Raw genomic sequence first — 18,373 nt, 5'->3', positions numbered from 1 at the left:
CCACCCACAATGAGCTGGCTGCTTTTTCCTCCTTTTATTCTTAGAAGGCTTTGAGCATCCCTCTAACACTGACTACTGTGGCACTCAAGTTAGTTGTTTGCACTTGTGCGCTTCCTATTAGAATGACTTACTTAAGGCAGGGAATGTAATTCTTCTCACTTATCCCAACTAAAGACAGCAAGTAGTCAGTAAATAGTTATTAAATAAACACGTGGTCTCACACTACCTCATGAAGTCCTAATATGCAGTGGCAGCCAGGACCCCAGAAGCAGCCATGCCCTCCATTCCCACCACCATCTCTCTAAATTTCCTGTTTTCTTTTAAAACAATGATTTTTCCTGATTACAAAAGTTATACATGTTCACTGTAGAAAAGCTAGAAATATGTATAATTAAGACCTTAACGTAATACAATTTGGTATCTTACTTTTTGGACATATTTCTTCTTACATAAAAAACTCTAATATAATTTTCAATTATCTTCATAAAATTTTGTTATGGTTACATTATATGAATGGTTAATTTACTTAACTATTTCCTTATTGGACTGCCAACTTTGCTATTATAAAGTAGTACTATGATGAAAGAGCATTTTGTATCCAGAATGTTTTTCTATATTGTGGGTCACTTTCTTAGGATATATAGTAAGTAGTAGGGTCAAAGTTATGAGCATTTTTAAGGCTTTTGAAACTACTCCTTAAATTTAGCTTTTCTTTGTTCTCACCAGATTAACTTAGGCCTTCTTTGCTGGTCTGGACCATAGGAATCACAACTAGGCTTATAGAGACTAACTCCACTCTAATCTACCCTCTCTGGAATATCTATACCATGACCAGGGTTACCTTATTTAAAAGCCTAGTCTGATTTTAGGACACCCAATGGCTTCCTTCAGCCAGGATAAAAGCCAAACTCAGTCTGATCTACAGGTCTATCTGACATCTTTACTTCCAGCTGCTCTATTTCCCACACTTGATGCTCACACAACACTGAGTTTAACATTTCCTGAACACCCTATTATCTCATCAAACTGTGTCTCTGTATCTGCTGTTTGCTTATAAGGCTCTTTCCCTTCCCTACCTTATCACTGTAACTAGAAAGATCTTATTCATGACCCCACTGAAATGCTACCTCATCTGTAAAATTCCTCAGATGTAATAATCACTCAGATACCCAGGACCCTCTCTGTTTAAGGACCTTAAATTTTAATTCTGGAACTTCAAAGTAAATATAATACTGAGACGGAAGATAGGGAAACAATCCCAACCAAGTTTTATAATATTTTAAAACACCTTACAAGTATCTCGGAAGATGACTTCAAATTTTCAAAAGGTTATCAAGACAGTTTACATTGGGAAAAAAAAAATCCCAACCCTTTTAGAAAAGAGGAAGTATTGTTAACTTAAATATATAATAAAAGGATGTTAAATGAAAAAAAGTCTGGTAATCACTGATATTGAGGAGTAAATAATATCAGCTTTTGGCTCTCCAGGGATGGTGGTGGTAGGAGTGAGACTGTCCCATGTATGATTTAGATTCTCCTCAGACCCTTCCTCTGCTGTTGTCCCTTAAGCATGGCATTAACATGAAAGGAATTCATTAAAATTAGTGCCATTCATTAAAATGAAAGGGATTCATTTGTTCATGCCTTCCTTACATCATTCATTTATTCATTCCACAATTATTTCCTGAGGACCCACTATGTGCCAGGCACTGTCCTAGGTGCTGAAGACACATAAACAAGGTACACAGACATAGACAAGGTTTCTGCCTTCATGGACCTTTAGTGGAGAGTCAGATAAAGAAGTATGAAAACAAACAAGATTCAGTTTGGTTGGTGATAGGTGCTATATAGTAAATAAATGAGGACAAAAGGGCAATGGGATAGAGTTGTGACTGGGGAGTTGGCTATGCATTTAGGTGGTCAGGGGAAACCTGAGGAGGCAGTATTTGAGCTGAGCCTATATGAAGAGCAGTGGGCAGCCAACCAAGATTTGGGAAAAGACAGTTCCAGGTAGGGGAGCAGCAAGGGCAAAGCTGTCAAGTCAGAGAGGTGCGTAGTGCTTTTGAAGACTGAAAGGCAGCCAGAGTTGCTAACATGTAGTGCATGGGCTGGGTGGGTTGGTCTGACATGAAGCTAAGGAGATTTGCAGGGGCCAGATCAATCTGGACATTATAGGCCCTGTGAAGAGTTTATTTTTCTTTGTGTGATGGAAAGCTTATAAAGGGTTTTAGGCAGGGGAATAAAATAACCTCCTATATGTATTAAAGATAATTCTGGCTGCAGAGTGGAAAGTGGTAGACAAGTATGTTGGTAGACAAGTATGAAGAAGGGATACCAATTATTAGGGTTTTTTTCTTTTACAGTAATCAAAGCAATGGCCTAGACCAAGATGCGAAATGTGAATGGATTCAGGATATGTTTTGGAGGTGGACTCAACAGAACTGGCTAGTGATTGATGAAGGGAGTAAGGAAAAGAGAGGAACCGGGGAACTGAAACTCAATTTACTTTGAGTAAAAAGCTAATGGGAAAGCAGGGAAGGGGTGAGAGAGATTAAGAACTATTATACCAAATCAGGTTTGGAAGTTCAGGAATCTATTTATCCAGACCCTTGCTTAACCTGGAAACAAGAGGTGGTTATATTAAGGTTAGGAAAGGTAAAGTTTAACAAAACTGCTCTGTCAAGCAATTTTATTTTAATATCAATTTTGAGAACTATCGTAACGGAGGGTCTTGTGTCAGGCAATTGATAAGGGTAAGAGTTCTATTTACAGAAAATTTACTAGATGTCAGGCACTTTGCTAAATGCTTTGCTATAAAAGTGGCATCTCATTTAGTCTTCAAACTAGCCCTATAATATTATCCCCATAATATAGATAAGAAAACCGAGGCTCACAGAGACCAAGGGACTAGCGTAGTTATGTAGATCGTAAATGTCAGAGACAGGATTTTAACCGAGGCAGTCTGACGTCAGAGCCTGGACTCTTTCCCATTATGTTGCCTCTAACATGAACTGAACACCAATTTTATGATAAGTACAGTATAAGAGGCTGGGTAGATACAGTTACTTGTATCTTCAGAGTTGTCACAATTTAATATGAGAAGTATGTTAGAGAAATACAAACCTTATAGGAATAAACAACTTTGCAGGTGAGTGGATAATTTCTTAAGGTGCCAGAAGGGCTGGAACTGCTGTCATCAAAAACATCCATGTTGTCTTCAAACTCTTCTCCTTCTTCTCTTTCGGTATCTGCATTAAGCTAGGAAAAATCAGAAGCCATTGGCTAGCTTGCTTACTTCAAGAAAATGGATGAAAGCAGGAAAAACACTTAAAACCTGATTGTTTCAAAATGTTAATTTACTTATTCAACTGCACAAAGAAAAGTATCTGTTCTGTTCTCACTTGCATTTTTCATGTTATGAAAGGACAGAGTATTTTTTTTTTTATTTTTAAAACCAAGAGTCGGGCTTCCCTGGTGGCGCAGTGGTTGAGAGTCCGCCTACTAAGGCAGGGGACACGGGTTCATGCCCCGGACAGGGAAGATCCCACATGCCGCGGAGCGGCTAGGCCCGTGAGCCATGGCCGCTGAGCCTGCGCGTCTGGAGCCTGTGATCCGCAACGAGAGGCTGCGATAGTGAGAGGCCCACGCACTGCTATGAAGAGTGGCCCCCGCTTGCTGCAACTAGAGAAAGCCCTCGCACAGAAACGAAGACCCAACACAGCCAAAAAATAAATAAACAAAAATGGACAAATGACTTGAAAAGACATTTCTTCAAAGAAGATATACAAGTGGCCAACAAGCATATGAAAAGATGCTCAACATCACTAATCATTAGGGAAATGCAAATCAAAACCACAATGAGATACCACTTCACACCCATTAGGATGGCTATTATAAAAAAACGAGGAATTAAGTGTTGGTAAGGATGTGGAGAAACTGGAACACTCGTGCATGGCTGGTAGGAACGTAAAATGTGTAGCTGCTTTGGAAAATGGTATGATGGTTTCTCAAAAAGTTTAACACAGAATTACCATATAATCCAGCAATTTCACTTCTATTCTTTCAATTCTTTTCAATTTTAATTTCTATTCTATTCTTTCAATCCTTCCTCCCCAAAGAGTCTGAAAGCAGGAACATGAACAGATATTTGATTACCAATCTTCATAGCAGCATTATTCAGAATAGCCAAAAGGTAGAAGCAACCCAAGCATCCACTGAGATGAGGGGATGAACAAAATGTGGTATATGACAACAGAATATTATTCAGCCTTAATAAGGAAGGACATTCTGACACATGCTACAACAGATGAACCCAAGGACATTAATATTAAGTGAAATAAGCCAGTCACAAAAAAGATAAATACTGTATGACTCTACTTATATGAAATACCTGAAGTAGTCAAATTTATAGAGACAGAAAGTAGAATGTTGGTTGTCATGGATTTAGGGGTTGGGGGACAGGGGAGTTATTTTTAAATTTTTTATTTATATTTATTTATGGCTGTGTTGGGTCTTTGTTGCACACACGGGCTTTCTCTAGTTGCGGCGAATGGGGGCTACTCTTCTTTGCGGTGTGTGGGCTTCTCAGTGCTGTGGCTTCTCTTGTTGTGGAGCACGGGATCTAGGTGCACGGGCTTCAGTAGTTGTGGCACATGGGCTCAGTAGTTGTGGCTCATGGGCTTTAAGAGCGCAGGCTCAGTGGTTGTGGTGCACAGGCTTAGTTGCTCCGCGGTATGTGGGATCTTCCTGGACCAGGGCTTGAACCCATGACCCCTGCATTGGCAGGCGGATTCTCAACCACTGTGCCACCAGGGAAGCCCCAGGGGAGTTATTGTTTAATTGGTATAGAGCTTCACTTTTGCAAGATGAAAAGAGTTCTGGAGATGGATGATAGTTATGGTTGCACAAAAATGTGAATGTACTTAATGTCACTGAACTTTATATTTAAAAATGGTTTAAATGGTAAAGTTTATGTTATGTATATTTTGCCACAGAAAAGGGCACAGTTCCTTTTGAAATGTAGCACAGGAAAATAATTTAACCCAGTTTCAATGTATATTACCCATCATAGCTAAAAGGCATATATTAATTAAAATCGAATTGAGTGTAAAAAATGTATTTGAGTATTGTCCATTATATTAAAATACAAATAATATTTATATGAGCATAAATATCTAACAGAGGTGGGCAAAGTAAGAAGAATAAAGACTGGAGAACAGAGGAGATTGGCTTGTTTTTTTATATACCTCTGAACTATAAACTATTAGAATAGGCATGTTTTACTTTTTATTTTTTTAAAATAAATTTATTTATTTATTTATTTTTGACTGTGTTGGGTCTTCAATGCTGTGTGCTGGCTTTCTTTTAGTTGAAGCGAGCGGGGGCTACTCTTCATTGCGGTGCGCAGGCCTCTCATTAAGGTGGCTTCTCTTGTGGCAGAGCATGGGCTCTAGGTGCGTGGGCTTCAGTAGTTGTAGCACATGGGCTCAGTAGTTGTGGCTCACGGGCTCTAGAGCACAGGCTCAGTATTTGTGGCGCACGGGCTTAGTTGCTCTGAGGCATGTGGAATCTTCCTGGACCAGGGGTCGAACCTGTGTCCCCTGCACTGGCAGGGGGATTCTTAACCACTGTGCCACCAGGGAAGCCCCTGTTTTACTTTTTAGATTAAAAATCCAATAAAGAAGAAACAGAATAGGCTCAAAGGTTTCTTGGCTTCTAGCTACATATAAACACTTATTTGGCTACTTTTCCCTATGTTTAAACATGCAAAGGCACTAATGCTTACACATTAAGGATATAAGGAATGGAGAGTCAGAACTGGGCCTTACAGTAGAACAATTAATTAGAATACCAAATACCTACTATATGCTGAACACTAAACTAGGCTCTTAGATATGAAATGAAGGATGCTGTCTGCATTGCAGGAGTTCACAACCTAGAGTGGGAAATGAGCACAACCAAATGCTAAGTGCACAGAGGGCCCTGTGAATATGGAAAGGGTGAACTGAGAAGAAGGTCAGAGATTTCCTGAGATTCAATGAGTCAAAAAGTATAAGTTGCCTATAATGTCAAGTTCTACTCTTCATTGAGTTAATGTGATTTCTCTTGTGTAATTATCACTGACATTTTAAAAGACTCTCTTCACCTGCTATTTACCTAATAAAATTCTAAAGAACTGGGTGAAGGAGAGGGTTCCTGAAGAATAAATAGTACATATTTCTTGTCACATTTATTGCCTCCATTTCAAAGCCCCTGTAGTAGTCTCATTTATAACTATTACTGAAAATTCTCCACAGCTGAGTGCCTCACATGCCTTATCTTACAAATATTCATGTATGGTCAGTCAGATCAATGACAAAATAGACTCAAATCTTGACCTTTCAAATTATCTCAGGCTTATGATTCTATTATTTTCCAATATGATGTCATATAAAAGATGAGGTTCACATGCAGGAAACTGCCGTAAAACTAACTTAAACATATTTATATATACTTGGAAGACATTGCCTTTATATTCTAGTAAAGGTTATAGACATTACAAAAAACAAAACAAAATACTCATACATCTATAAAAACTAAAATTCAAGCCAATGTGGGTAGAACATGTTTCCAAAAATATAGCATAAGGAACGTTAGTATGTACTGTGCTTTGGCACTGGGAATCAATCCAATACATTTCATTTTGGCAACGTTGTTTGATACTAAACGTTCCTTTCTTTCTCCTTCATTTTGAGTTCATTTTTTGATTCTCACGGAAGGGACTGAAAGGTTGCAGTGACAGCAATAGGGGTCACTGCCACATGCTTTTGCATTGCTCTAGCAGCTTTCCAAAGTATGTCATCTCAGGACAATTTCTTCCTTTTTCCTCTTCCACCCTCTGTAACTTAGCTGTTGCAATGCCTTCTTGACCCAGCATTTCTAAAATCACATTCTTCCTGTTTCTTAACAACTGCTCACATCCCTTTTCCTTCCTGTCATCTGACAGAATTTTAATCAAAACTATTCTTTCTAGCTGTATTAATATTTTTCCTTTCTTAGATGTTATAAAATGCTTACTCTTATTGCAAGGGCAGAAAAGAACTTTTCCAAGTTGGTTTTAGTAGCTGACCTCCTGTATTCAGCAAAATTATCTCTGAAGGGCTTCATCAGCTTTATGGTCCCTGGATCTGACAGACTTGGGTTTGAATGCTGACTATGCCACTTACTTGCTATATGACCTTGGGCAAATTATTTGACTTCTCAACTTCAATGACCTCATCTCTATAATGAAGACAATTACTTCTTAACAAGGTTATAATAAGGATTAAGTGAGGCAATACTTAAACCCTTAACATATGCTTGGTACATAGGAGGTACTTAATACATCATTATTGTTTTTATGAGAAAAGGAGAATATAGATTAAAAAAATCTGGTGACATCCAGCACAGAGGAAGGCAGCTCCCTATAACTGGCCAGCAGAGCCTCTGAATTCCATCTAGACAGAAAAGTCAGCACAGTGAACATCATTCCAGACACAACACAAGTATATTATAAAAAATGATGTTGAAAATATCAGCAAAATGGATTTCTGTTTCCAGGCAAGATGGAATAATATTAGGGACCAGATTTAAACTCCTTCCAGAAACAACTAAAAAACTGTTCAAAATATATGAAAGAACAGTTTTCAAGACACTGGACATCATGTGATGAAAGTTAGTGATCCTTGGTGGATGGGAAACAATTTCCCCAACTTACTGTATGAAAAAAGTTTCCAAGCTGAGATATAGCAGGAGGGAACCCAAGAAAAGGATGGTGGTCTCCCTGAATTGAGGATATGGAACTGGGAATTCAGGAAGGTCAAAGTGGCTAGAGTTTGCTGGGTAGAGTAATGAAGAAATGCATAGAGAGAACTCTGGAAATCTGCAGAGGTCTCCCTCAAGTCTTCAGCTAAGTACTGATCAGCACATATATGTCAAGAACTACCTGAAGCCAGCAACAGAACCACCCAAAGGATTAGAGGGAACAATCCTCAGCATTCACATAGGTCTGGGAATATTTCCTATTCCCTCTTAACAGAGCAGAAAACCTCATAAGGCACAGGGCATCATGTAGGGAACTGAGAATATCAGTAAGGATACAGAAGACTTGAACAACACTATAAACCCACTTGACTTAATTGACATTTATAGAACATAACAGCTAACACCAGCAGATTATATATTCTTTTCAAGTACACATGGAACATTTACCAAGATATACCATATAATGGGCTGCAAAACAAGTCTCAATAAATTTAACATGATTCAAGTATGTTATCTGACCACAATGGAAATAAATTATGTCATTAATAGAAAGGTATCTGTAAAATTCCCAAATATTTGGAAATTCAATAATACTTCTAAGCAACCCATGAAACAAAGAAGAAATTAAAAGTCCAATTAGAAAATATTTAAAACTGAATGAAAATAACACAGTGTATCTGAATTTGTGTGGTGGCGCTTAAGCAACATGTAGAGGGAAATGTTTGTACCAAATGCCTATATTGGAAAAGAAGTAAAGTCTCACATCAGTGACCTTAGCTTCCACCTTAAAAAATTAGGAAAGAGCAGATTAAATCCAAATTAATCAGAAGAAAGGAAATAATAAAAACCAGAGCAGAAATCAATAAAATAAAAAATGGAAAAACAACAGGTAAAAATGTCAATGAAATCAAAAGCTGTTTTTCTTTTTGTGAAGATACATCAAATTGATAAACCTCTAGTAGGATGATCAGGGAAAAAAAAGAGGAGACACAAATAAACAATATCAGGAATAAGAGAAGTGATGTCACTACAGATTCTCCAGACAATCAAAGAATAATAAAAAATATTATGAGCAACTTTATGCCAATAAATTTGGCAGCTTAAATGGGATTGACAAATTCTTTGAAAGATACCTATGATCAAAGTCCATTCAAGAAGAATAAGTTGAATAACCCTATCTCTATTAAAGAAATTGAATTTGTTGTTTAAAAAACTCCCACAGGGGGCTTCCCTGCTGGCGCAGTGGTCGAGAGACCGCCTGCCGATTCAGGGGACACGGGTTCGTGCCCCGGTCCGGGAGGATCCCACATGCCGCGGAGCAGCTGGGCCCGTGAGCCATGGCCGCTGAGCCTGCGCATCCGGAGCCTGTGCTCCGCAATGGGAGAGGCCACAACAGTGAGAGGCCTGCGTACCGCAAAAAAAAAAAAAAAGTTTTTTGCTCTTTGAAAGGCATTGCTAAGAAAATGAGAAGACAAGCCACAGACTGGGAGAAAATTATGTAAATCATCTATCTGATAAAGGATTTGTATAAAAGGAACTCTCAAAATGCAATAAAAAGAAAACAAACAACCTAATAAAATATGGTTGAAAGATCTGAACAGACACTTCACTGAAGAAGATATACAGATGGTAAATAAGCATAAAAGAAGATGCTCAACATTATCAGTGAAATGCAAATTAAAATTACAATGATACACTACTGCACACCTATTAGAATATCTAAAATTAAATAGATTGACCATACTAAGTATTGGCAAGGTAGTGGAACAATTGGAACACTAGTACTCTATTGAAGGGAATGTAAAATGGTACAACCAGTTTGGAAAACAGCCTGACAGTTCTTAAAATGTTAAACATATAGCCTCTGTATGACCCAACCAAACATACATTCATCGCAGTTTTATTTGTAATAGCCCCAGACAACTCAAATGCCCATCATCAGGGTGAATGGATAAACAAATTGTGGTATATTCATACAATAGAATACTACCCAGCAATTAAAAGAAATGAACTATTGATACATGCAACAACATGGATGATACTCAAAATAATCATGCTGTGTGAAAGAAGTCAGACAAAACAAATTGTACACTTTTAAATATGTGTAATCTATTGTATGTCAATTATACCTCAGTGAAACTGTTAAAAATATCAGTAAAGCTTGGGAATTTTAATGACAACTGGCCACACAGTATTTGAAGATGCTATAAGACCATTAATTATATAAAAATAGGTCAGTCAGTGATTCACCAGATGCTTAAAAGAAAAAAATGCACAGCAATTGAAATGAATCATGATAAAGGTTAGAGGAATAAAGGGTCACCCACAGAGTAAGAAAGTATAGTAAAGAGCAGTGCTTTAGAGGCAGGCATATCTGGGTTCTAATCCCAGCTCTCTCCACTTACTAGCTGTATACTGTTGGGTGAGACAGTTAATTCTTCTAAATCTATCTTCTCATCTATAAATACATTCAGGATGGTTGTGATCATTAACTGAAATAATGTATGAATGTGCCTGACATGGAACCTGGTACAGAATAGATGCTTTACCAATGTGAATTCCCTCCTTTTGGTAGTATTTTAAGCCTAGTTGGTAGAACTGGAGTAGACAACTTATCTTGAGGTTCAGATTAATATTTTTGAACATGTAATATATGTAAGGATCTGTGTCAGGTACTTTACTTGTTATTATGGCTATGGAGAAAGTCAAAGAACATAACACAGTCAGAGACACTTCTCTTAGAAGTGAAATGCTCTACATTTTTTCAATGTCCTACTTTGGTCTTGGCTGTCAGTAAGTGAGAGTTGTTCCCTCAATCTGTGGACACCAATTCAACAGACATTATAGGTAATTCCCAGCACCTAGCAAAGGGTCTCATGAGCAGTGCAGGCTCAATACATGCTTACTGAATTGAATTAAACTGATTTTACTGGGAATTTGAAATGTTAGTTTCATTAAAAGTGTGGACATTTTGAATATGGAGTTTAGTCCAATAAAAAGACAACTGCCCATTTGGAAATACAGTAAATATAAAAGCAATTGAAGATTGTTGCAGGTGTGTTCCATTATTTTCTACAGTTTACATTTATTTCATTACAAAAATCCATTGCTTCTTTCTTTGGGATTTAGCTCAAGCCAACAAACAGATTTTTGTATTACAAAATCAAAGCCTGTTGGATGCAAGGACTATAAAGCATTATTGAGGCAGATGGGAACCAAACTAGCACCCTAAAGGTTTAAAATCTTTATTCTTGTCTTTCAAACACATATTCAACATGGTCTTTATAATGAGTAGAGTTAGAACTTCTTTCTTTTATTTTTTTTAAAATGATTTTTTAAAAAATATTTATTTATTTAATTATTTGGCTGCGCTGGGTCTTAGTTGCGGCACACGGGATCTTCGACCTTTGTTGCGGCATGCAGGTTCTTTAGTTGCGGCATGCAAACTCTTAGTCGCGGTCTGTGAACTCTTATTTGTGGCATGCATGTGGGATCTAGTTCCCTGACCAGGGATCAAACCTGGGCCCCCTGAACTGGGAGCACAGAGCCTTAGCCACTGGACCACCAAGGAAGTCCCCTAGAATTTACTTCTATGCAACTCTGCAAAATGCTCATATACTTAGGGAGGCTATACAACAGAGTAATTGTCCGGATGCCTTGGCATGGTAGTTAGGGGAAGTGGCTGAAGACAAGGAAGTTATGTAAACACTGTCAGCTATAGTTTGAGAATCTAAGGAGGAAAAAAAGAGCAGAAAGAACAAAAATAAACCAACCTCAAACTAAAAATCTCTGACTCAGTAGTTCTACTTCTAAGAACATATCTTACAGAAAAAATCCCCAACATGAAAAAAAATGCATACAAATGTGTTTTTTTGGGGTTTTTTTTTGCGGTACGTGGGCCTCTGACTGTTGTGGCCTCTCCCGTTGCGGAGCACAGGCTCCAGACGCGCAGGCTCAGTGGCCATGGCTCACGGGCCTAGCCGCTCTGCGGCATGTGGGATCTTCCCAGACCGGGGCATGGACCCGTGTCCGCAGTATCGGCAGGCAGACTCTCAACCACTGCGCCACCAGGGAAGCCCCCATACAAATGTTTTAAAGAGTATTATTTAGAATATGCGGACGCAATCTAAATATTAAACCTAAAGAGAACAGTTAAGTGAACACATTCCTGATGGAATACTATAGACATGAAAAGGATGATTATGAAGATCAACCATCAATATGGAATGTTAAATAAAAATATACAAAATTAACTTTATTATGATAAATATGTTCATAAAGGAATAGTAGAAAGAGGAAGGAATTCAATCAAGTTGCTAACAGTGGTGTTATAAGGATGGAGCTTTTGTCATTTTTTCTCTACCGTACTTCCTAATTTTTTATTATCTAGTTATATAACTCTTTCTACTCTACAATTAACATAATTTCAGAATTAGGTTGTAAACTGGGTATGGGTTTTTGAATAAGAGAAGGCAAGAAAATAAGAGAAGGAAAGGCCCAGAGACCAACCTGGGTGTGGGGGCAACGTCAGTTATGCAGTGGAGGGGTCACCCCCACACCCCAAATCTCAGTAGGGGCAGGTCAGAGTTGCACAGCATGAAGGGTCACCCCCAAATCTCAGGTTCAGGGTCAGTGCAGGGCCTGTTTTCGTCAGTGGGAGAAAGAAGGGGTCCTCCACTGACAGAACCAGTTAGAGGCCTGGCAAGAAGAAATGATTTCAAAACCAAGACTTAAAAAAAAAAAACAACCAAAAAACGTTAGAAGACGGATAGGAACGGCCGGAGGTGAAGGAACGAGGGCAAGTTCTTCAGCCAGAAGCCCCACGAGATTCTGTTGAATGAAAAACCGTGTTGATCGCAAAGCAACTAACTCAGGTTCACGTAAACCAGCTCCCAAACTTGTTTTGAACTTGCACTGCACCCGCATTTGCTGTACAATTAAAACAGGCCTATCAGTATTCCTATTCCGAGAATATGGAGATGAAGAAAAAACAAGAAATTCTGGTAGAGGTTGCATTATTTAAAATACTGACTTAGGCTTCCCTGGTGGCGCAGTGGTTGAGAGTCCGCCTGCCGATGCAGGGGACACGGGTTCGTGCCCCGGTCCGGGAAGATCCCACATGCCGCGGAGCAGCTGGGCCGGTGAGCCATGGCTGCTGAGCCTGCGCTCCGCAACGGGAAAGGCCACAACAGTGAGAGGCCCGCGTACAGCAAAAAAAAAAAAAAAAAAAATACTGACTTACAAAACTGCACTTGGCTTTTCAAGTCCTGGTGCTCTAAATGCAAGGGTTGATTCTCTCAAGTTCCTCACCCTGTGCCCCCCCAAAATACAATTCTAAGACTGGCAAAAAAAAAAAAGAAAATAAGAGAAAGGAGGGATGAGTGACAGAAGGGTGACTGGGTCACTAGCAGCAATCCAATCATAGGAAGCTGTATGTAGACTCCGGTTAACCATCAACTGAATAATTATATCAGTAGGATGCTCTCCGTTTAAAAAAAATTGCTATATTCTGTGTTTTTTTCCTTTCCAATCCTATATTCTGTACCACAGCATAATACAGAAGGCAAAGAGTTAATACTTGAGTAAATATAGTTCTATCCTTATTCTATAAGGTAAACAGACTCTGTATTTTAAAAACACTTATCTTCTATAGGGTACTTTACACTAGTAATGTCTAACAGTACTATTAACCATGTTTTCCAGATGGAAGGGAATTCTAAACCTGATGACTAATGCTTTTGTTGGCATCTATAATGGAAGAAATAATTTGGCCCTCAGAATGTGTATTTATGCTCCCTGCCCCTCGCCAGCCAGCTGTCAGTATGAAGAGATACAAATCCCTCTAAATTATTTCAGGGCTGTCATTTAAAATCAGGTTAAATAAATATTGGGATTTCATTAAACTATTTTATGCCTACACTTTTCCTTTATTTATATTGTTATATCCCTCAGCCGAAAGTGGGAAGACACAGGCTCCGTAAGAGTGACTAGAGGAAAGAAAGAGTGGAATGGGATTGCAAAATGCTCCTTTCACAGAGGATGACATGTCTCTAGATGAGCTGCTGTTTTGGGAAAGTTGTCAAAAATACCCAATTTATTCAACACTTACAACCAGACTGTACTACTCACTGCCAGACACTATACTAGGGACATCTTCGTTTCCTTCCTTCATACTCAGAAGCTTTTCTTTATCTCCTGTTAAAATTCTTCAAGGACTATCTTTAATGACATTTCCTTCATGAGGCAAACTTCTCTCCTCTTTTTCTAGCTGGTATAGGCAAACCTTGGAGTATTATGGGTTTGGTTCCAGACCACCGCAGTAAAGAGATTATCACAATAAAGTGAGTCAAACTAATTTTTTGGTTTCCCAGTGCACATAAAAGTTATGTTTACACTATACTGTAGTTATTAAGCATGCAATACCATTATGTCTAAAAAAATTTACATACCTTAAGAAATACTTTATTGCCAAAAAATGCTAACCATCATCTGAGTCTTCAGCGAGTCGTAATCTTTTTGCTGGTGGAGGGTCTTGCCTCGATGTTGATGGATGCTGACCGATCAGGGTGGTGGTTGCTGAGCGCTGGGGTGGCCGTGGCAGTTTCTTAAAATAAGACAGCACTGAAGTTTGCTGCATTCATTGACTCTTCCTCTCATGAATGATTTCTCTGTAGCATGCAGTGCTATTTCGTAGCATTTCACCCACAGTAGAACTTCTTTCAAAACTGGAGGCAAACCTCTCAAACCCTGATTTATCAACTAAGTTCATGCAATAGTCTAAATCTTTTGGTGTCACATCAACAATCTACAACATCTTCACCAGGAATAGATTCCATCTCAAGAAACCACTTTTTAAAAAAAATTTAATTTAATTAATTTTATTTTTTTTGCTGCGTTGGGTCTTCATTGCTGTGCATGGGCTTTCTCTAGTTGTGGCGAGCAGGGGCTACTCTTCGTTGCGGTGTGTGGGCTTCTCGTTGCAGTGGCTTCTCTTGTTGCGGAGCAGGGGCTCTAGACACACGGGCTCCAGTAGCTGCAGCACGCAGGCTCAGTGGTTGTGGCATGTGGGCTCTAGGGTGCACGGGCTCAGTAGTTGTGGCTCACAGGCTTATATGCTCCACGGTATGTGGGACCTTCCTGGACCAGGGTTGAAACCTGTGTCCCCTGCACTGGCAGGTGGATTCTTAACCACTGTGCCACCAGGGAAGTCCCAAGAAACCACTTTTTTTGCTCATCTGTAAGAAGCAACTCTTTATCCATTGAAGTTTTATCATGAGATTGCAGCAATTCAGTCACATCTTCAGGCTCCACTTCTAAATTTTAGTTCTCTTGCTATTTCCACCACATCTGCAGTTACTTCCTCCACTGAATTCCTGAATCCCTCAAAGTCATCCATGAGGGTTGGAATCATCCTCTTCCAAAGTCCTGTTCATACTGAAATTTTGACCTCTTCCCATGAATCATGAATGTTCTAAATAGCATCTAGAACGGTGAATCCTTTCCAAAAGGTTTTCAGTTTACTTTGCCTAGATCCATCAAAGGAATCACTATCTATGGCAACTATAGACTTATGAAATGTATATCTTAAATCATAAGACTTGAACATCAAAATTACTCCTTGATCCATGGGCTACAGAAGGGATATTGTGTTAGCAGGCATGGGATATTGTGTTAGCAGGCATGAAAACAACGTAGGTCTCACTGTACATCTCCATCAGAGCTCTTGGGTGACCAGGTGCATTGTCAATGAGCAGTAATATTTTGAAAGCAATCTTTTTTTTCTGAGTAGCAGATCTTAACAGTGGGCTTAAAATATTCAGAAAACCATGTTGTAAACAGATACACTGTCATCCAGGCTTTATTGTTACATTTACAGAGAATAAGCAGAGTAGATTCAGCGTAACTCTTAAGGGCCCTAGGATTTTCAGAATGGTAAATGAGCACTGGCTTCAACTTAAAATCATCAGCTTCATTAGCCCCTAACGAGAGAGTCAGCCTGTCCTTTGAAGTTCTGAAGCCAGGAATTGACTTCTCTCTAACTATGAAAGTCCTAGATGGCATCTTTTCCCACAATAAGGCTATTGTGTCTACACCGAAAATCTATTGTTAGTGCAGCCACCTTCATTAATGGTCTTAGCTAGATCTGGATAACTTGTTGTAGCTTCCACAACAGCACTTGCTGCTTCACCTTGCACTTTTATATTATGGGACTGTTTCTCTCTTTAAACCTCATGAACCAACCTCTGCTCGCTTCCAACTTTTATTCTGCAGCTTCCTCACCTCTTTCAGCCTCCATAGAATTGAACAGAGTTAGGGCCTTGCTCTGGATTAAGGCTTTGGCTTAAGGGGATGTTGTGGCTGGTTTGATCATCTGTCCAGACCTCTAAAACTTCTTCTTTACCAGCAATAAGGCTTTTTTGCTTTCTTATCATTCATGTATTCACTGGAGTAGCACTTTTAATTTCCCTCAAGAACTTTTCCTTTGCATTCACAACATGGCTAACTGTGGCTCAAGAGGCCTAGCTTTTGGCCTGTCTTGGTTTTCAACATGCCTTCCTCACTAAGCTTAATCATTTCTAGCTTTTGATTTAAATTGAGAGATGTGCAACTCTCCCTTTCACTTGAACACTTTGTAGGTTATTAAGTGGCCTAATTTCAATATTGTTGCATCTCAGGGTATAGGGAGGCCAGAGAAGAGGGAGAGAGACAGAGGAATGGCTGGTTGGGGGAGCAGTCAGACCACACACAACATTTATCAATTAAGTATCCCAATGGGTAAGATTCATGGTGCCCCAAAACACTACAGTAGTAACATCACAGATCACTGATCACAGATCACCATAACAAATATAATAATAATGAAAAAGGAAACCTTCACTTCATTAAAAAATGCAATTATTTGTGAAGTGCAATAAAATGAGGTATATTAAGCTTTTCTGATAGCATTTCACAAAATCATGAGATTTTGGAGCTGGAAGGGATCTTAGAATCTCTGAAACCCAGAGACTTTTTCCAAGGTGTGTTGATGAGTTAGGGGTTAGCAATTCGAGTTTGCTACACAATAGCTCAGTCATACACTGCTATGTATTGTTAAGATCCATAAAAATCTGTCTGCTCTACCAGCTTGTAAGCTCTTTGAGGAGAAAGACCAAGTCATCTCCAATTTGCCCAGGAAGTAGGCACATAAGTGATAAGTGCCTACCCGGTTGATTTAGTTAGAAAAGGTGCTAGTCTGAGGAAAATCATGTGTTTGATTGGTTGCCAACAGTACTGCTGAAGAAGCCAAAAGCACGAATGTGCCTGGAATTTGCCATCGTCATAAGTTCTGTTCAATAGAATAACCTGAATTAGATGGAAATTGTGACTTTTAAAAGATGCAACAGTAAGAGACATTCCATGAGACAGAGCAACTCTGCTGTACTAGAAACAGGGCAAGTTCTTCTAACCGCAAAGTTATGTGGGTGATATGTGCTTATTACCCCCAGTTAGATTACCATTAATAGTGAAATAAAAATAAACCTTCAATAGATTGTTTTTCCTTCATATGCACACCCACACACAATCCTTTTTAAATATGCAAGTGTATTCTCATTAGAAAATCAGAATGCTATGTGAAAAAACTGATAAAACTTCCAGGAATGTTCTTAAACTTTGGCCAATTTCTCTAGCAAGGATTCCTTTTATCTGAAAGGCACAAACAATGAAGAGGCACTATGGCTACAGTGGAAATTCGGGAGATTAGAGTTTTAGCTTTTAGTTTGCTACATTCCATCTATCTATCAATTCATTCTCTGTCCTTCAACAGACATTTATTGAGTACCTACTATGTGCCAGGCACTTTGCTGTGCAGAGCAGTGAACCAGGTAGGCATGGAAATTACATTCGAGAGAAGACAGACAATAAACAAAAGAAAAGAAGAACACAAGTACAGATTGTAATAAATGCCATATGGAAATAAACTGGATGAGAGAGAATAATGGGTAGGGAGAAAGCAGCAGAAAATACTTTAGTTTGACCAGTGAGGCATTATATATCTACCTATGTAGTATCCGGCAAATCACTGAACTTTTCTGATACTCAGATCTCCAGGATGAAAAACTAAGGCTGAACTGGATGACATCAGAGTGGAAAAAGCCCTGGATTTGGAGGAAGAAAACTTAAGCTTGAGTTCTGGCTTTGTTTGTAAAACTATACCTGCAGCACTGTCTCCCTGATGAAAGATGCTGTGAGCAGAGTGTGATAGCCCTTGTGAACTAAACACACTAAGCCACAGACTGTGTTCCTTTCCCTTCTTTACAATTGTTTACAACTCCCTGGATGTTTATTTTCATTACTCTGGGAAGACCTCTGAAAACTCTGGAAACATCAGACTAAAATTTTTATCCTGCTACCTCCAGACAAGAAACATATCTACTTCATGAGTGGGATAATGATAAAGCAACTAGTGATAATATACTTTTCACTGCACATTTTAAGAAAAGCACTATGTTTTTCTTCTCACTTTCCTGCACTAAATTTAACTCAATTAGTGACAGACTAAAGGAAAAAACCCCAAACCATTAGCAAAACCATTATTTTTTCTTTAAAATTT

At 38.9% G+C, this 18,373-nt stretch overlaps 1 protein-coding gene across 3 annotated transcripts in view; it reads right to left on the bottom strand.

Moving 5' to 3' along the window:
* FCHSD2 (FCH and double SH3 domains 2) overlaps positions 1-18,373 on the bottom strand; it is a 309,927-nt gene that overhangs the window by 8,266 nt on the left and 283,288 nt on the right. For all 3 annotated transcript variants that reach the window (XM_032640672.1, XM_032640671.1, XM_032640673.1), the window contains one exon: positions 3,124-3,258. In XM_032640672.1, the coding sequence (XP_032496563.1) occupies positions 3,124-3,258 (135 nt within the window). The remainder of the gene's footprint in view (positions 1-3,123; positions 3,259-18,373) is intronic.

The sequence above is a fragment of the Phocoena sinus genome, chromosome 8, assembly GCF_008692025.1.
Source record: "Phocoena sinus isolate mPhoSin1 chromosome 8, mPhoSin1.pri, whole genome shotgun sequence".
Taxonomy (NCBI): domain Eukaryota; kingdom Metazoa; phylum Chordata; class Mammalia; order Artiodactyla; family Phocoenidae; genus Phocoena; species Phocoena sinus.
This window is presented reverse-complemented; position numbering and strand designations above follow the sequence as displayed.